This window comes from Micrasema longulum, unplaced genomic scaffold (assembly GCF_059751315.1).
Source record: "Micrasema longulum isolate JH-2025_06_02 unplaced genomic scaffold, ASM5975131v1 h1tg000466l, whole genome shotgun sequence".
Taxonomy (NCBI): domain Eukaryota; kingdom Metazoa; phylum Arthropoda; class Insecta; order Trichoptera; family Brachycentridae; genus Micrasema; species Micrasema longulum.
Window position 1 is genome coordinate 62,872 of NW_028277664.1, and position 16,124 is coordinate 78,995.

At 30.9% G+C, this 16,124-nt stretch overlaps 1 protein-coding gene across 1 annotated transcript in view; it reads left to right on the plus strand.

The window, feature by feature from the left end:
- LOC148281409 (3',5'-cyclic-AMP phosphodiesterase, isoforms N/G-like) overlaps positions 1 to 16,124 on the plus strand; it is a 224,594-nt gene that overhangs the window by 13,242 nt on the left and 195,228 nt on the right. The window contains 1 exon segment of the mRNA XM_088226740.1: positions 12,081 to 12,266. Coding sequence (XP_088082866.1) covers positions 12,220 to 12,266 — 47 coding nt within the window. The 5' untranslated portion in view covers positions 12,081 to 12,219.

Consider the following 16,124-nt stretch of genomic DNA (forward strand, 5'->3'; position numbering starts at 1 on the left):
TAAATTGTTGTTCATTATTCCAAGCCAAAAAAGAATTAAAGTATAGTTTAAAAGATACTAGCAGCTACAAAAAAATATTGTCACCGAAGTGTTTTAGGAGTATATTGATAACATTAGGCCTTTAAGTACGCAGACTTTCTTAATATTTATTTCTCAAGAATGTTCTACATGTCTGTTGTAACATTTTAGTTAAGTTATCAACCGTGCAAATTTTCGTTATCAAAATCTTTATCTCTATGTTTATGGATAATCCAATATTTCAGTGGCGCTGTGATAACAAAAATATATTAGGAGCTACTTTATACAATATTTAAAATAAATTTAATTTTATAGATATGTGTATATCGTGAGTATACTGGCAAAAAACGTTAACTCGAAAATATGCGGATTTGACTTAATGATGCAGTTTTGTAAAGTTTTTAACGCTCTACAAACTGGCAAAATACAATAAGTTAAATTAAATTTCATATATCTGTCGTTTTAAAAATAAATTAAAGGTTAAGTCGTATACCCGGTATTTTATTCAGGCTTAAAGCTTAAATAACTTAATATTCACTCAATTTAAAATGTTAAAAGGGAAAAATCAAAATCATGTTCTTAAATGAGCATTTAATATTTTACTATATTTAAATTAAATACAAAAGATTAAAATTGAAACAAAACTTAAATGTTTGATTTCTCAAAACAGGGATAAGAGAGTTAAAACTTTCTGCCAGTATACCAACCTTAGAGTATATACATCTTATACTCTAAGATACCAACGATATTAAAAGGAGAGATTGAGATTTAAGAGTTGTTTTGGACTATAAACTGACATACAACGAGCATATAGATAATACAGTAAATAAATCACTGAAACCACTTGACTTCATTAACATAATATCCTCTGATTTTTCTAATGTCCGTACAATCAAAACTCTTTATTGCTCAACTGTTCGCCCTCTTCTAGAATATGCCTCCGTGGTCTGGTCTCCATTTTATGTCAATCGCATAAATCACATTGAATCAGTCCAACATCTCTTGCTTCGAAAAATAGCGAGGATGCTCGGACTAGAGAGAGATAATTATTCTTATGCTGAAATAGAGTCAATGTTAAATATTTCTAGTCTACAAAAACGTAGAACTAATATTGACTCCATATATATGTTCGGCATACTAAATGGTATAATCGATGTTTCATCATTACTGGGACAAGTAAAATTCAATATTCCGAATCGTAGATTGAGAAACAATGAAGTACTGTTCATCGATCAGCATAGAACAAACTATGGCCTAAATTCTCCAATGACCCGCCTTTGTCGTATTGTTAACTCAAGACGAGATCTGGAATTTTTTGGTTTAAGTTTACAACGATTTAAACGAGCACTAAATAAATAGTCCAGATCTTGTCTCGATGTCCTTTATGTTTGTCAATGCTTTATTTTTTTATTTTTTATGTTTTAAACTATTCTTTTATTGTAATATTTAAACCTTATAAATTGTATACATGGACAATGTCCGTTAATAAATAAATAAATAAATAAAATATTTTGAATTTTTTTTGCTTCATGTTTTACATAACATTGGTGTTTTTGCCAATAGTTTTACAACGATGTGATAAATATTATCATCAGTATTTTGCAATGAGGAAGTTCAGTTGTTTTCTTTGTTTTTTTAAATTATCAATAGACTATTTGACTAAGCCAAAAAATATGTTTTTGAAATATTTTAATTTTTATATAACATACTATCGGCGCTATGAATTTTTTAAGGTTTGCATTTCTGAAATTACTCCGCATGTGACATCAAAGGTTCTCTTCCGCTCATTCTCTGTCCGCTCATTCTCTGTCAGTTCTGTCGATTGTTTCGTTTATGAAAAGCAACCCGGATATCTTTCACAATTCTCTTATCATCGGTTGATTTATATGAACCAGTGACGTCGCTCAAAGTAGTTCGTTTTTATTAAAATATCTATTATAATTTTTTATACATTTTCAAAAAACTTTGCAGTACAATTGAATGCTCTAATTTTTACGGCGCACGAGAAAACATTTTTTGTATCCAATTTCTCGTAGGGCTAAAGTTCTTCATTAGATGGAATAAATGTTGCAAGCATGAAAAACACTAAAATATGATGACGTAATGTTTTTTCAAGATTCAGGAACAGTACTACATTTTCCTTAATAATAGAAGATTTTCCTTAAAAATGGACCTGGCGAAATGTGGTTAAAGCAAGTCACTTGGCACAATCGCCTATTTGGCCAAACTAGACTGATTTAGCCTGGTCGACAACGTTGCGCGGCGTCGTCACCCCCGTTCGCGCTGGTGGGTTCGAAGGGAATTTGGGTTGGGGGTGTAAACCAAAGACGAGGGATTCATTTCTGAAAACATATCATCAACCTGTTACGGTAAATAATGAGAAAAATTTCATGTTAAATATTATTTTGCTACCTACACCAAAAGTTCCAGTTACAACTATAGAACTTTCTATAGAACATTCGTATTTACATAATTTATTTACAAAATCCATTTTCACTATATAGTATTTGTATCAATTTAATTTCATCAATATGTACTATTTTTTAAAATATTTATTTAAAAAAACCTCGTAATTAAGAGCAAAAATGAACTCCAAGATGGCAAAAAGCTTTCGATCTAACATTTCAATAATTGGCAGACTCCTAAAAAAAAACCTTAGCTACCTAAATAATACCAATTCCGATAGTTATATTGATATCTGAAAACTCTGTATTTACCACATTTACCTGCATAAAACTTCTATAAAATTCAAACCTGATTAAACATAAGCAAAATTAATATAATACATAAAATAGTTATGTGTGTATATAGAAAATAATGATGCATTATTTATATTATCCACGTGTTAAATGTATATTAACTTTTTTACATTTTTTTTTACAGTTGTTTTTATATTCTGTTGTCATTTTGTTTTTTTTTTAATGTTATTATTCCTAAAAAATATCATTCTTCTAAATCGAGGCCCATCTGTGTTGTCGCAGTTTTAATATGCAAAAGGTCCGCTAAGAGATTTTAATGAAATAAAACAAGTCGAAAAGTAAGTCGTTAATATTTCTTGCGAAATGTGTTACATGTTACATATATTTGCCTTTACCCGATCTCTCAGCGAGAGTTATACTAGATTGTAATAAACAAAAATATATTTGAATCCTTCTAAAAAAAATCGCGTTTGTTGGTTACGATATTATACGTAAGAAGTATTGATTTGCTGCCCAATAATTTCGGCAGATCCCGCACTTTACTATGGATTCGGTCAGAGATAAATAATACACTTACCTGAGTGTGGAGAGAGGAACTTAATAAATTTATTGAAAGAGAGAAAAAGGGCTGATACGGTAACATGAATAAATAAATGTTACACAGTGTGTAAAGTGGCCACTTAAACCAGCCAGTAAAAGGTTATCAGTCTTATAAACTCCTTTACTATAAAAATAATCACTCTATTGCCATAAATTTAGATCTTAATAACTCCCTTGGAAATGAAATCCAAATTTCCAAATCCAAAAGCCTGTCCAAAATATTGGACATAATCAGAACATTGTTTAGGAACTTTGTTATTACAAATCAAATTCGTAAATATTTTTACGAATTGATTTGTAATAACGTACAATTGATTTAATGTTATTATAAACTTTCTTGTTTCTTGTTTTATAGATTTTCTCTTAGCGGATTCAAAGTTTCAATGCTGAACTGAACAAACATAATGTGAATTATTTTAAAATCAATAATACTATTATCTCGGGTAACAAACTTACGTGGTATAAATTCCCGAGAGAGGATTAAAAAGTTCGTCGTCTAGTACACCAGAGTGAAGAATAAAGTATAGGAGATAAGTTGTCTTGGTGAGTAAATGTTGTTAAAGGAAAGTTTTACGTACTTTATACAAGCATCGTCACCCAAACTCTTTAGTCCACAAATGGTCAAACATTATATTTCGGCGTTTTCTGTTAGGACTTGTATATTCGTGCAGTATCCATTCTTTATAAAAATGTATAGAAAAAACTTCGCTACGATTCGCTACTGAAGTAAAACAGTTTTTTTTCTCCCCATAACAAAATTAAGTTTAGGACTTACGGGTTTTACAAGTTGGGTCGCGATAACAATTAACTTTAACTATTATTCAGTGGCTTTGATCTAAAGGGGCAATGACGTAAATCGCAATATTACAGGAGAGATTTTCAATTTCATTTCATTTTTCATTTAACTTTTTTTGCACCACAACAGGCCAGGAGGCCAATTACAGAGGTGAATTACATTACAGAACATCCAGGCTCGAGAAAAATCACATTTTAATTTTTTGTGTTCTCACCGGGAATCGAACCCGGAACCTTCCGGCGTGAGTCAAGCGTCTTGACCACTACACCACGGAGGCCGCCGTTATTTATGGCGTTGTGGTGAACTGTCCATGGAAACGACCCATGGAAAGACAGATGCTCGGTGTATGTCTAAGAGACAGAGTAAGAAATGAAGAAATAAGGCGCCAAACCGGAGTCGTGGATATCATGGATCGTGCCGCGAAATTGAAATGGCAGTGGGCAGGATGGCAGGTGGACACCCAGAATAATAAGGTAGAGACCACGGGCAAACAAAAAAAGTGTTGGAAGGCCACAGAAAAGATGGGTTGACGACATTGCCTCTATTGCCGGTAAAACGTGGATGATAAAAGCGGGTGATAGGAAGAAATGGAGTCGTTTGGAAGAGGCTTTTATCCAGCAGTGGAAAGAATAGGGCTAAATAATAAGAAGAATATGAACTGTTTGACGTGTATTTATAAAATGACTATTAATAAAAAAACATTACCACATAAATATGTATGTGTACATAAAATAATAAAAATGTAATAAATCCGTGTATATTTATTGATATCGACCCATTACAAAATTTTGGCGAAAAAAAAATTAAACCTGACTTAGGCTCTTTTAGATCTAAGCCACAAAATTCACGTCCAAAAATAAAAAAGATATACAAAAAATAGAAAGACAAAAATACTTGACCATGATATTTATTGGCTACTTCTATATCTAAAAAATATACATATCTCTATCTCTGTTGTATTAACCTCATATCCGGGTGGATGAAGAATACTACAGTTGTGTGTGTGGAATAGAATCAGAACACTGGATTTGTGTTATTGACTTGATTGCTACATTCAAGTAAAAAATTCTTAAAAAAGACAATCGAGTGGAAATAGATCTGTCTCATAGTGCAGTGGTTGGCACATGGATCTACTATGCTTGAGGCTCTAGGTTCGATTCCTGTCAGGGTGTATATATCATTATAATATATCATTGAAGATGTTCAAATATCTGAACATCTTCAATGATCTGTATTACCTTCTCTAAAATGTTATTCATCTCTGTTGTAATACGTTAATATAAACACGCTCCCCAGGGAGTTGAATCCAGTCCTTGTCGACAAAAATTTGGACAAACTCAAAATATCGTTGGCATTCCTATACTGCGATATTTTACTGTCCCTAGACTGGCAGCGGAAGCGTTAAAATGACCATCTTACCTTCCATGTCATTAAATTCATTCAGATGCGCTGCGACTGGAATACCAATGCTTATTTTTTCACCACTTTGGGTGCGGGTGAAATGGCGATGATGATTTTATTTTGTCATGATGTTTTTTATTTAATAATTTTGCCAGAACCAAACCTGGAACCTAACCCAGTAGACCACGAGATGGACTAGTCTCCACCCGACAAATTAAGAGTAGTCATTGAGTCTATTTGGCACTTGTTAGCGTAAGTTCCGAAACTGAATTAATTATTCTGCTCGTCTTTAATATTATTTTGTTTTTACATTTAAATTTACATTTATTGTAGATGGTTTATTTAGCTGTATTACCGAATTATCATTAGATGTATCTAAGGTTGAAATTTAATAACAGACACAGTTTTGCACGTTAATTAAAATGATCAATTTTGATTAACTGTTTTTCATAAAGTTGTTTTCCACGAATACACAATTCTCAAGGTTTAGTTTAACATCGGCTTCGTAATTAAAACACTAGACGCATAGGCGGCGAGCGGTGAGTTTTTAGATTGGTAAGATGCGAAAATTCTGATCAAATGTCTATAGCGGTAGTATGGCACATTAAAAAAAAGTTCCATTTTATATTTGGTAAATAATCCATAACAAATGGCACTAGTAACTAATAGTTTTAGTTCACATGTTTTCTAATTTAACACAAACATTTGATTAACAAAAATACTAGGATCCGCGACGTCACGAACCCAACCCTAGTCACTAGGAAGCGAACGAATTATCCTTACGGCTATTTAGTATACTAACCCATCTGAAAAAGTGATTTTGAAAATTGTTTTATTTATTAGTGTACCGATATTTATTTTCCTACTTGCGGCTTTTGTAACTAATTTTGAAATAAAACACTATTGCTTAGTGAATAATTATAAAAACTGAATTATTTTAAAGCATTTCTCTTCGAGTTCTTAAAGTTCACTAAACAAAACATTTATTGCCTTTTTAGAATCATTCTTCCATCGATTTTTTTATCACTTTAATATTCACAAGACGATGTTAATTATATTTTATAAAGTTTTTATCATAACTCAAACATTATTTTTTAAGTTTAAATTGGTACTGAAGAATAACGTGTAATTTAACTGTCATCGTCTGCATAATAACATTTTATAACTTGGGTAAATTTTATTGTGGTTTAGCAAATCTTTGTTTTTCGAAACCCGCCAAAGGATTTATAGTGACGAAATTTTCTTTTCAACCACCGAACAGGACTTACCAAGTATTATTCTAATCTAATTTTCTTGTTGAGGCAAAACATATTTATCTCACATATAAGCGGTGCGTATAATGCTACCTCCCTTGCACGGTCTAAAGTCAAACAGTTTTATTTTAAAGAGTAATAGCCCTTATAAAGATATGTTGAAAGACTGAATTGCATTTAGGAAAGCTCCAAGATTCAACAATAATCGTAAGTGTAATTTTTCTAACGTAAATCTAAAATTTGGGGGTTACAGACATAACAAAATTCATGTTTTATACCGAATATAAATATTCGAAGGTAAACCTACCTTACCACGCTATCTACTAAATATCAATATATGGAGGTAACCTTCCTCACATACGTATCCACCAAATATCAATATTCGAAGTTAAACCTACTTTACATACATATATACCGAATCATCGCTTTAGTTTTTTTTTGTTCAACATATCATTTTTAATGAAATTGAGTTAAGTAGACAGAAGTTCTGAAATAGCCTTTATCTACCAAATTCAAATGAAAAAAAACTATTTTCAAAAATGTTAATGGAATTTTTAACTAACTTTGTCTTAAGTTGTGGTCATTATTTATGCCTATTTCGTAAAAAACTTTAAAGTTCTATTTCTGCAGATTTGTGTTTTGGTCGGTTGGACAAAAACGAACTGAAGCGACGATATATCAACGTACGAAGGTAAACTTACCTTACAACATTATCTTCCAAATATAAATAAACGAAGGTAAACCTACTTTCCGTACATATCTACCAAATAAGACTTATTATTTTTCTGATTGAAATGCATAATGACATCCTCCTTGAGTTCCAAATTACCTACAAAAATAGTTTAATACTAAATACATAAATTTATCTAAACAAAAACGAAGAAAGTCTTACAAACATTTACAGGACTGATAATATACGAGTATTGGGTATTAACATAAGTTATGTCTGTTTTTTTTTCAAATGAAGAGAAAAAGAGGACACGACAAAAAAAAACAACAAATAAGTTAAAAATTGACTTCTTTTATTATACGATTGTCAATATCTACAGTACCACCGAGAATCTTATTCGTCATCAATTTTTTAATGTTGATAAGACAGATAAGAAGAGTCCCACTTTTTTGTCTCTTCTATAAGCTCTTTGAACATGACACCAAAAAGACGTCAATGAATATAAGTATCTCGGCCGTAACATTAAATCTTCACAAATAACCTGACCGCTGAGGTTCAGACGAGAATCGGTCTTCAGTTAGCAGCATATGGCAATCTGTAGAAGTTCTTCGACAGCAACATTTCCCAAAGTCTGAATCGCATAATGTACGACCAATGTGTTCTTCCAATATTGACACATGGAGCAAAAACACTTACACTCACCTAATCGACTATGACTATAAGAAAGCTCTGTGTAGCACGAAAAACACAAAAACACAAAAAAACAAGAGCCATGCTATATTTAAATCTCTCAGACCGGATAAGAAACAATGAGTTATGGAAAGGGTCGGGAGTAACGGACGTAGTCGAAAAATTGTCTAAGCTTAAAAAGTCATTTGTGGGATTGCCAAATTAAAACATCAAAGATGAACTAAAAGGGTAAATGAGTGGAGACTTCGTGAATACAAAAGAAGTAGAAGAAGACCAACCACACGATGGTCAGATAATATAAAGAGAATTTATGGTAATTAAATACAAAAAAACGCGAGACAGGGACGTTTGGAGGAGTACAGGGGAGGCTTATTTTTAGCAGTGGACAGAAATGGCAGTGTAATGATGATGAGTCAATAATGTTTTCTCCTTTATTATTTTACAACAAATTAGTCAAAAATTCATACCATCCTTACCGCACACTACGCAAACAAAGCAGCGTTGGCAACTTTATTTCCTCAATTGAACGCGAACAGAAAGAGGTGTCGTAAATGCTCACTTTCGTCTACTTGACATTTCATTTTGAGGGCTTTTCATCAAATAAAGCAACTTATGTAACGTAAAAGCAGACACAATATCTTAAAGAGCAGAAAATATTCTGCCGAATGATTCTGACTATTTTGTTTTACTATTGGTGCTCATTTTTAAATTTAGAAAGAAATGGACAAAACTTATGTTAGCACTTGATGTCAGATTCACAATTCATCCCATAATTTAAACTTCTAGATCTCTTTAATTTCGGGATCGGTGTTGGTAAGACTGTCAATACCGAACGTCTTAAATGCCATTTGCGTGGGTTTTAAAGGTCATCATAAAAAACTGTAATAACATGGCTAGATTTAGACGCAATGCCTACTTTCAGAAAAAATATCTTGAAAACTATAATCGAGTGGGGATATGTCCGTATCGTAGTGTATTTGCCTACAATTCTACAATGCTCGATATCTTGCAGGGTCGACGGGTAATATTTGTTACAAAGGTGGCTAAGCACTGCTTTAGACTGCTCCCTGGAGCGTAACGCTTACTAACCTTACATTCATATTACAAATTATCGAGGTACGCCACATTTGGTGTTCTGATCCACCATTGGGTGTGGATAAGGGGAATCTCAAATTAATGAAATTTCTAGTAACTAACATCATCATATAATCATCTGCTTATAAGAAAATGTACTTTAATTGCATTGAATGGTGCACCTGTGGTAAAACGTTGATTTTAAATGAACTTTGGCGTTTATTTTGGATTTTGTAAACGTGAAATGGTTTGTAACAGAATTGTCACATGGAGCTATTGCGGATTAAGCCACGGATTAATTAATCCACTCGGATCAAAAGTTTTTTTGAGTTTATGTGAAACAATGTTGTGTTAACAAAATTACTTCAACCGAGAAGAATGACCTATTTATGAAAAAAATACGGAAGCTTAGACAGTAATGATCGATTGCTAGTTTAAGCGACTTATTTTACATGCTCTTCTCAGAGATGTATGTATATCTATTAATTGAAATTGTATCAAAATAACAGAAAAAAGTATTTAAAAGTGTATAATTGTCATCTTCTTTTTTCTCATTTGCTTTTTTCCCGTTGAAATTGATAACATGTTTATAAAGATAGCAGAAATGTCGTGAATAAACATAAAAATATATTTACCACTCCGTGTAGTAGGTACAAGAGAGAACTAATAACCTTGATTTAGATTGACATTTTATACCTAAGAATTATTATCTTTACCTATTGTTTTGGTATGTTTGTTGAGTCGTTTTCTGTTGCCTCTATAAAATATTTTAAATAAAATTAAACAAATAAAAATAACAGAGAATATACGTTTTATTTTTTATTTCTTATTATTTCTCGTCATCAAATCAAATGCAATTTTCAACTCCTACTTTACTTTATTCATCCACTCCTGATCAATTTTCTTCTTTTTTCTTCCCGCTTTCTCCTTGTTTTGTCCACATTTTTTGTGTTAATTTGTCTGAATAACATTTTTTCAATTACTTCATGTCATGTTTTACATAGTTTAAACCATCGTCGCTAAATTTTATTATTGTCATTAAATACATTTAATTGGGTGGTACCCTCTTCTATTTGTATATAAATATTTATAATCTCTTTTTATAATAATTTAACCTTTACATCTGTTTGTATTCTAAATAAATAAAAAAAATACGAAAAAAAAAACTACCTTTTTAACTCACATTTCCATGTGTATTTATTTTTAAGTAACCAATATTATTTTACATAGAAGTAATTAATTTAAATAAATTAAATAAATACAACTTTAATAGGTTTCACGTTAATAAATCTGTCAGTTTTATAAGATACTACAAAATTTTTAAAAAAAATCATTATGAATGTACGCCTGGTGGTCAAGTGATCAGTGCGTTTGCAAAAGAATTCTTGAGGGCATTTCCTGACATAGTTCACTATTTTTTTGTTTAATTTATTAACAGATGTACAGGTTAATTAATTATAAATTGGAATTAAAAAAAAAAAGTAAATATAAAAAATAATAGGGCCTGCTATCCAATAATATGTATTCACTTTATCTACTAAAATAAAGCTACGACGCCATGGTTTAAACCACAGATATATTAGTGTATTATCTATTCAGTGGTTTAAACTATGTAAAAAATAAATAAACTATAAATTAAAATAAACGAATTATGGACAAACAAGGAGAAAGTGGGAAGGAAAAGAAGGAAATTTATGAGGAGTAGTGAAGGATGAATGAAGGTAAGTAGGAGTGGAAAATTGCATTTGATTTAATAATAAGGAGCAAAAAAAATAATTGCCTTTTCTCTGTTATTCTGAATCAAGTCAAAAGTTTATAGAGTAGAGAAAACGATAGAGCCACGATTGGTTTACAAAAACGGTTGCATATGCACAATATGGTGCTTGCAAATATGAGAAGTTGGTAATAATAAATCGCATTTAAAAAAATAAAATAATTACACAGCATTATTTTGTTTTATTTTTTAGCTTTCATTTTTAAGCATAACATTGTATAAATATAATATATATTTTTAATGTTATGCACACATTATTTTTACACTTAGATAAACAAAAAATCCAGGCATAGCCTGTGCGTGGTTTATGTTCACACAGTTTTATCAATTGCCCAATATTTTTTTAATTGCACTTGATTGAATTAAAAATTCACTTTTAGATTTTAAACTAACATTATTTGCGTAGAACGCGATTTTTCATAAGCGGTTTATTTTTTTTTACCATTGAGGTATTAAGTTGTATTAATTGAACATTTGAACTTATGTTAGTAAACCCACATACCGACTTTTTTGTGTCTACCGGTTTCGAGGCGTACCCGTCCCTCATACAATAGGTGAAATAATAAAATTAGATGAATCTCAACCGCATAAATAAAAATTTCAGCTTTTTAACTTCACAAACATCAACATATGATAGAAATGAAGGAATATAGATGTTCAAATATGAACAGAATGGTAAATATTTCACAGTGTGTAAAGTAGCCACTTAAACCAGCCAATGACAGGTCATAAGCCCTGTAAATGCCTAGACTTCTATATTACCTTCTCTTAAATGTTCTTCATCTCTGTTGTAATATGTTAATGTTTACAGCTCCCCAGGGAGTTGAATCCAGTCCTTGTCTACAAAAATTTGGACAAACTCAAAATATTGTAAATAATATAATTGAACATTATTTTACGTATTCAAATTTTCATTTTAATTCTATTTTTGTGCATAAATAAGTTTGCAAAACATACTCTACCTATGTCAAATACTCGTTCGTCTTTAAAAAAAATTGCCATAAACCTCCTTAAAAATACTACAGGTGCATAATTATATTAAAATTCGTTTTACATAAACATGTTCTAATTTTTTTATTTTTATAAAACATTGTGTTTTTTTCAGCTTCGATGTGGAGAACGGGTCGGGGGTCGGGGGACGCAGCCCCCTGGAGGGCGCAGCGTCCCCGTCGGCGGGTCTCGTACTGCAGAACCTCCCTCAGCGCCGCGAGAGCTTTCTCTACAGGTCGGATAGCGACTTCGAGATGTCGCCCAAGTCGATGTCGAGAAACAGTTCCATCGCTAGCGAAAGGTTGGTGTCTCAGATAAATTATTTTGCTTAACATAAATTTTTACCGCGCGACGGAGTGAAAAATGTGTGCATTGTTCAATAGAGAGTGAATTATGCATTAAATACATATTTTTGTTGTTTTTATGTTTTCAAAAACGAAAATTCTTCCTTTTACATAAAAAAAAAACAACAAATATGTTTTTTTTTTACGTTCTTATTTGCTACTTGCAGCATTTAAAATGTTCCCTGATGATATGAATTTTTACTCATTTATCAATTTTGCTATTGAAGAATCATGATGATCGAAACCATGCTTTTTTATTGAAAAAAATACCAAGCATGTTATCAAAATAAAATTACCTGAATCAAGAAACATTTTATGTTCATACGATTATAAGCACCATTTTTGCAATGATTAGAAAAGTTTCAAAAATATTGCCACTATTTAAACGTCCGAAATATTTGTTTAAGTCTGCTAGTTTCCTCATAAAAAGGTTAGTTACAATATCATATCTAGATTTTTATTAATTAATTAAAAACATAAATAGTGAATTTTAATATTGTAAATGATTTCTTTTGCTATATTTGTTTTAGATTAATGGTTGGGAAACCAGAACTTGTTTGATTTTTATCAAATAAATAATAGATACCTAACTAAAACATTATTATTCCTTGCATAATAATAAAGTGGCGACACTTTTAAAATTACATTAATTTTGTCTTTATATATTAGAAAAATATCAAAACGGTTTAAACCGGGTCGTATGTTTTTAATTGTCAATATTTAATTATATTCATATTTTTCGTTTTATTAAGTATAACCTAATTGTTATTCTTCTTGCATGAAGAAGAAATTATAAAAAAAAAAAAATCATGTTTTTTTTTATTTTAAGCAATGACTTATAGTACTTTTAGAACTGTATATAAATATACCTATTAGATTTATATTTTTTGGTATTACCCCTGTTGAATTTTCACGAAAGCTTGCAATTTTACTACCGTGCGGTGGTTAGAGTCTTGGGAAAAATAATTTCCGCGCTCAAATTAGTTTGTTCGACATTCGCTAGGCGTCAGGAAATTGCTAAGAATTGATAGGAAATTGCGAATCAAACAGTATATTTTCCCAACTTTTGTTACAATTTTAACATCTCTATTGATAAATAATTGACAGGGATCATTACATTACAAAAATTTTCTTGAAAGTGAATAAATTAAAAATTGTACGTAATAGTATTTACCCTTTCGTTATCAGAGAAAATTATGTAAAAAAAAAATCTTTCCTATTTTTACACTTTTTTCGAAAATCAATTAAGTAACAACATTTTTATCAATGCACCTACGTATTATTAAATAAAACGAAAAAATATTTTTATCGTGAACCATTCACGATAGTATCGCATACTGTAAATATAAAAAGATCCTTGCCTTACGGTTTTTGGAAACTTTCCCTCTCTATTACATGCACTATCGAATATAATATTTTAGACGCTTTCGATTACTTAGTTTGTCAGAGAACTTTGGACATTTAGGTTGGAAATCGTCTCTTGCAATGTTGATTTTATGTCTGTGCATGCGAAATACCTGTTTCAACGGTCAATGACCTAAAAGCTTGATTGATTGCTCAATCTTTATTATACCATAATCAATTTAAAAATCACCGACTTTTTGGAAGGCTTCTTCTAAAATAACAGTGAAGGATGCAGTAGAAGTATAACGTTTCGATAAGCTTAGTAAAACTATTCGTCACCTCATTTGCTTACTTAAATTTATAATTTATTCTAAATTTTTGCTACAGAGAGGAAAAACATTTTTGAGAAGGTTATATGGAAGTCTACGCATTTACAGGGCTTATGAAATGGCTTGTTTAAGTGGACACTTGGAACCACTGGAAACACTAAAAATCGGATTGTGGTCCCGTGGCTAGTGTTCCGGACTCACGGGCCAGAGGCCCGAGGTTCAAAGGTTCAGGTTAGGTTCAGGTTAGGTCACTCTACCGCAACTTGATTTCCATTTTCTAATAGTGAGTTATTTACAACTCGTTGAAAATGGCTCCCAAAGTTGAAATATTTGTGTAAATTATAAGAACGCAAATATCTATTTTTATTTAAAAAAAACAATCCATTAAGCGCGTATCTGGCCAAGAAACTTCTTAGTTTCTAGTTCTTCTTTAAAATAGAGCGTTTGTTGTCAGTATGATTCACACGTAACGTAGGCAAGAAACCCGTATTGTCTTTTTTTTATCTCGCATAATTGCTACCCAAACTTTTGAAACGTAAGCGGCAACTTTCCTGATATTTATTTTATTTTATTTTTGCACCACAGTAGGACAGGAGGCCCAATTGCAGTGGTGAATTACATCACATAAAACCCAGTATGAGAAAAATCACATTTAATTTTTGTGTTCTCACCGGGAATCAAATCCGGAACCTTCCGTGTGTGAGTCAAACGTTTTGACTACTACATCACGGAGGCCGCCTACTTTATAAGAGTAATGCTACGATAGCTATAGTAGTTTTATGTATCCCATACATTATTCAATACAGAACAAACCATGGCAATGATGTTACTTTTAAGAAATTCTATCCATCTTAGTTATAAATTACTTATTTTAAATTAATTTATTTAAAGAAAACAACAGCCATTACAACAAAAAGTACGGTGTTTACAAATAAGCGAAAGTTAAAGGCTAATAATTTAATTAGTGGCAGATTCAGCTTACATACATAAATTTATTTGTAAAAATACTTTCGTTATCCACAATTCAATTACGAGGTATGTGGGCCGCATTTTCGTTCATGACTTATAGAAAATCCAAAGTATTCTTAGTAAGTCAATTATTTGTAGAGAAATAGAAATCCACCAAAAAAGTTTTCCTCGTTCGAGTCCCGGTGAGCTCATTTTTTTTTTTCAAAGTCATTTTTCTTCGAGCCTAGAAGATGTTCTTGTACCAAAAAAATAATTATGTAATTGATTAACTATGTGAAATGCAAATTATATAAAATTTGTTTTTCACAGTATTCCTAAGAAATACTTAGAAACGATTTATGTTTCTTCACGTAACTTGCCAAAATAATAATATATTTATCAAAATATACTTACGTAAAAAGATTGGTGCACACCTCTTTTTTCAGATTGTTTTTAATGGATGTAGGAACATATTATTTTTTCATCGAGCTACTGTTTCTTTGACATTTTTTTTTTATTGCACACATTTCTCAAAAGAAACATTTTATGTGTGTCAATTATTTGTATCGATGTTGATGATTTTTTTGTAAGGGTGTACCATGTACATCAATAATTTTGTATTAAAAACTGTATCAGTATTTCACAGTATTTGTTTTTCAAATGTTGATAAAAAAACCGACGTATTTTAAAAGATCAAAAATTCTTATATGGATGTCATATTTTATTCTTCGCGGACTGAGGTTAAGTAACTTTGTAACTTTATTTTTTAGATTTTTTTTATCGTAACATATCAAGAAACAGTTACAACGTTGAGTTAGAGTATAGAAGAATCACATGAAAGAAAAAAGTAACATTTTAAAAATCCCTCATCCGAAAACCCCACGCGGGGGCAAGCGTCATAACTATTGCACCACGGGGTGTATATTTATTTAGTTAAATTGAATTTATTTCTTTAACGTAAGACTTTTATACAATGGAAATTTTATTTCAGTATCTTACCTACAGAAAAATTATTTTATTTTTGTTCAAAAACTAATAAATGTAGGAACCTATATGTGTACAGTTTATTTGAAATGATTTTTGACATTTAACATACATATGGTTCTCCTGTATGAATAAATTTTTTTTTTTTTTGGTTTTGAAATAAAAACGGTTAGATGTGAAATAATTACATTTTTAAAATAAAATGATATT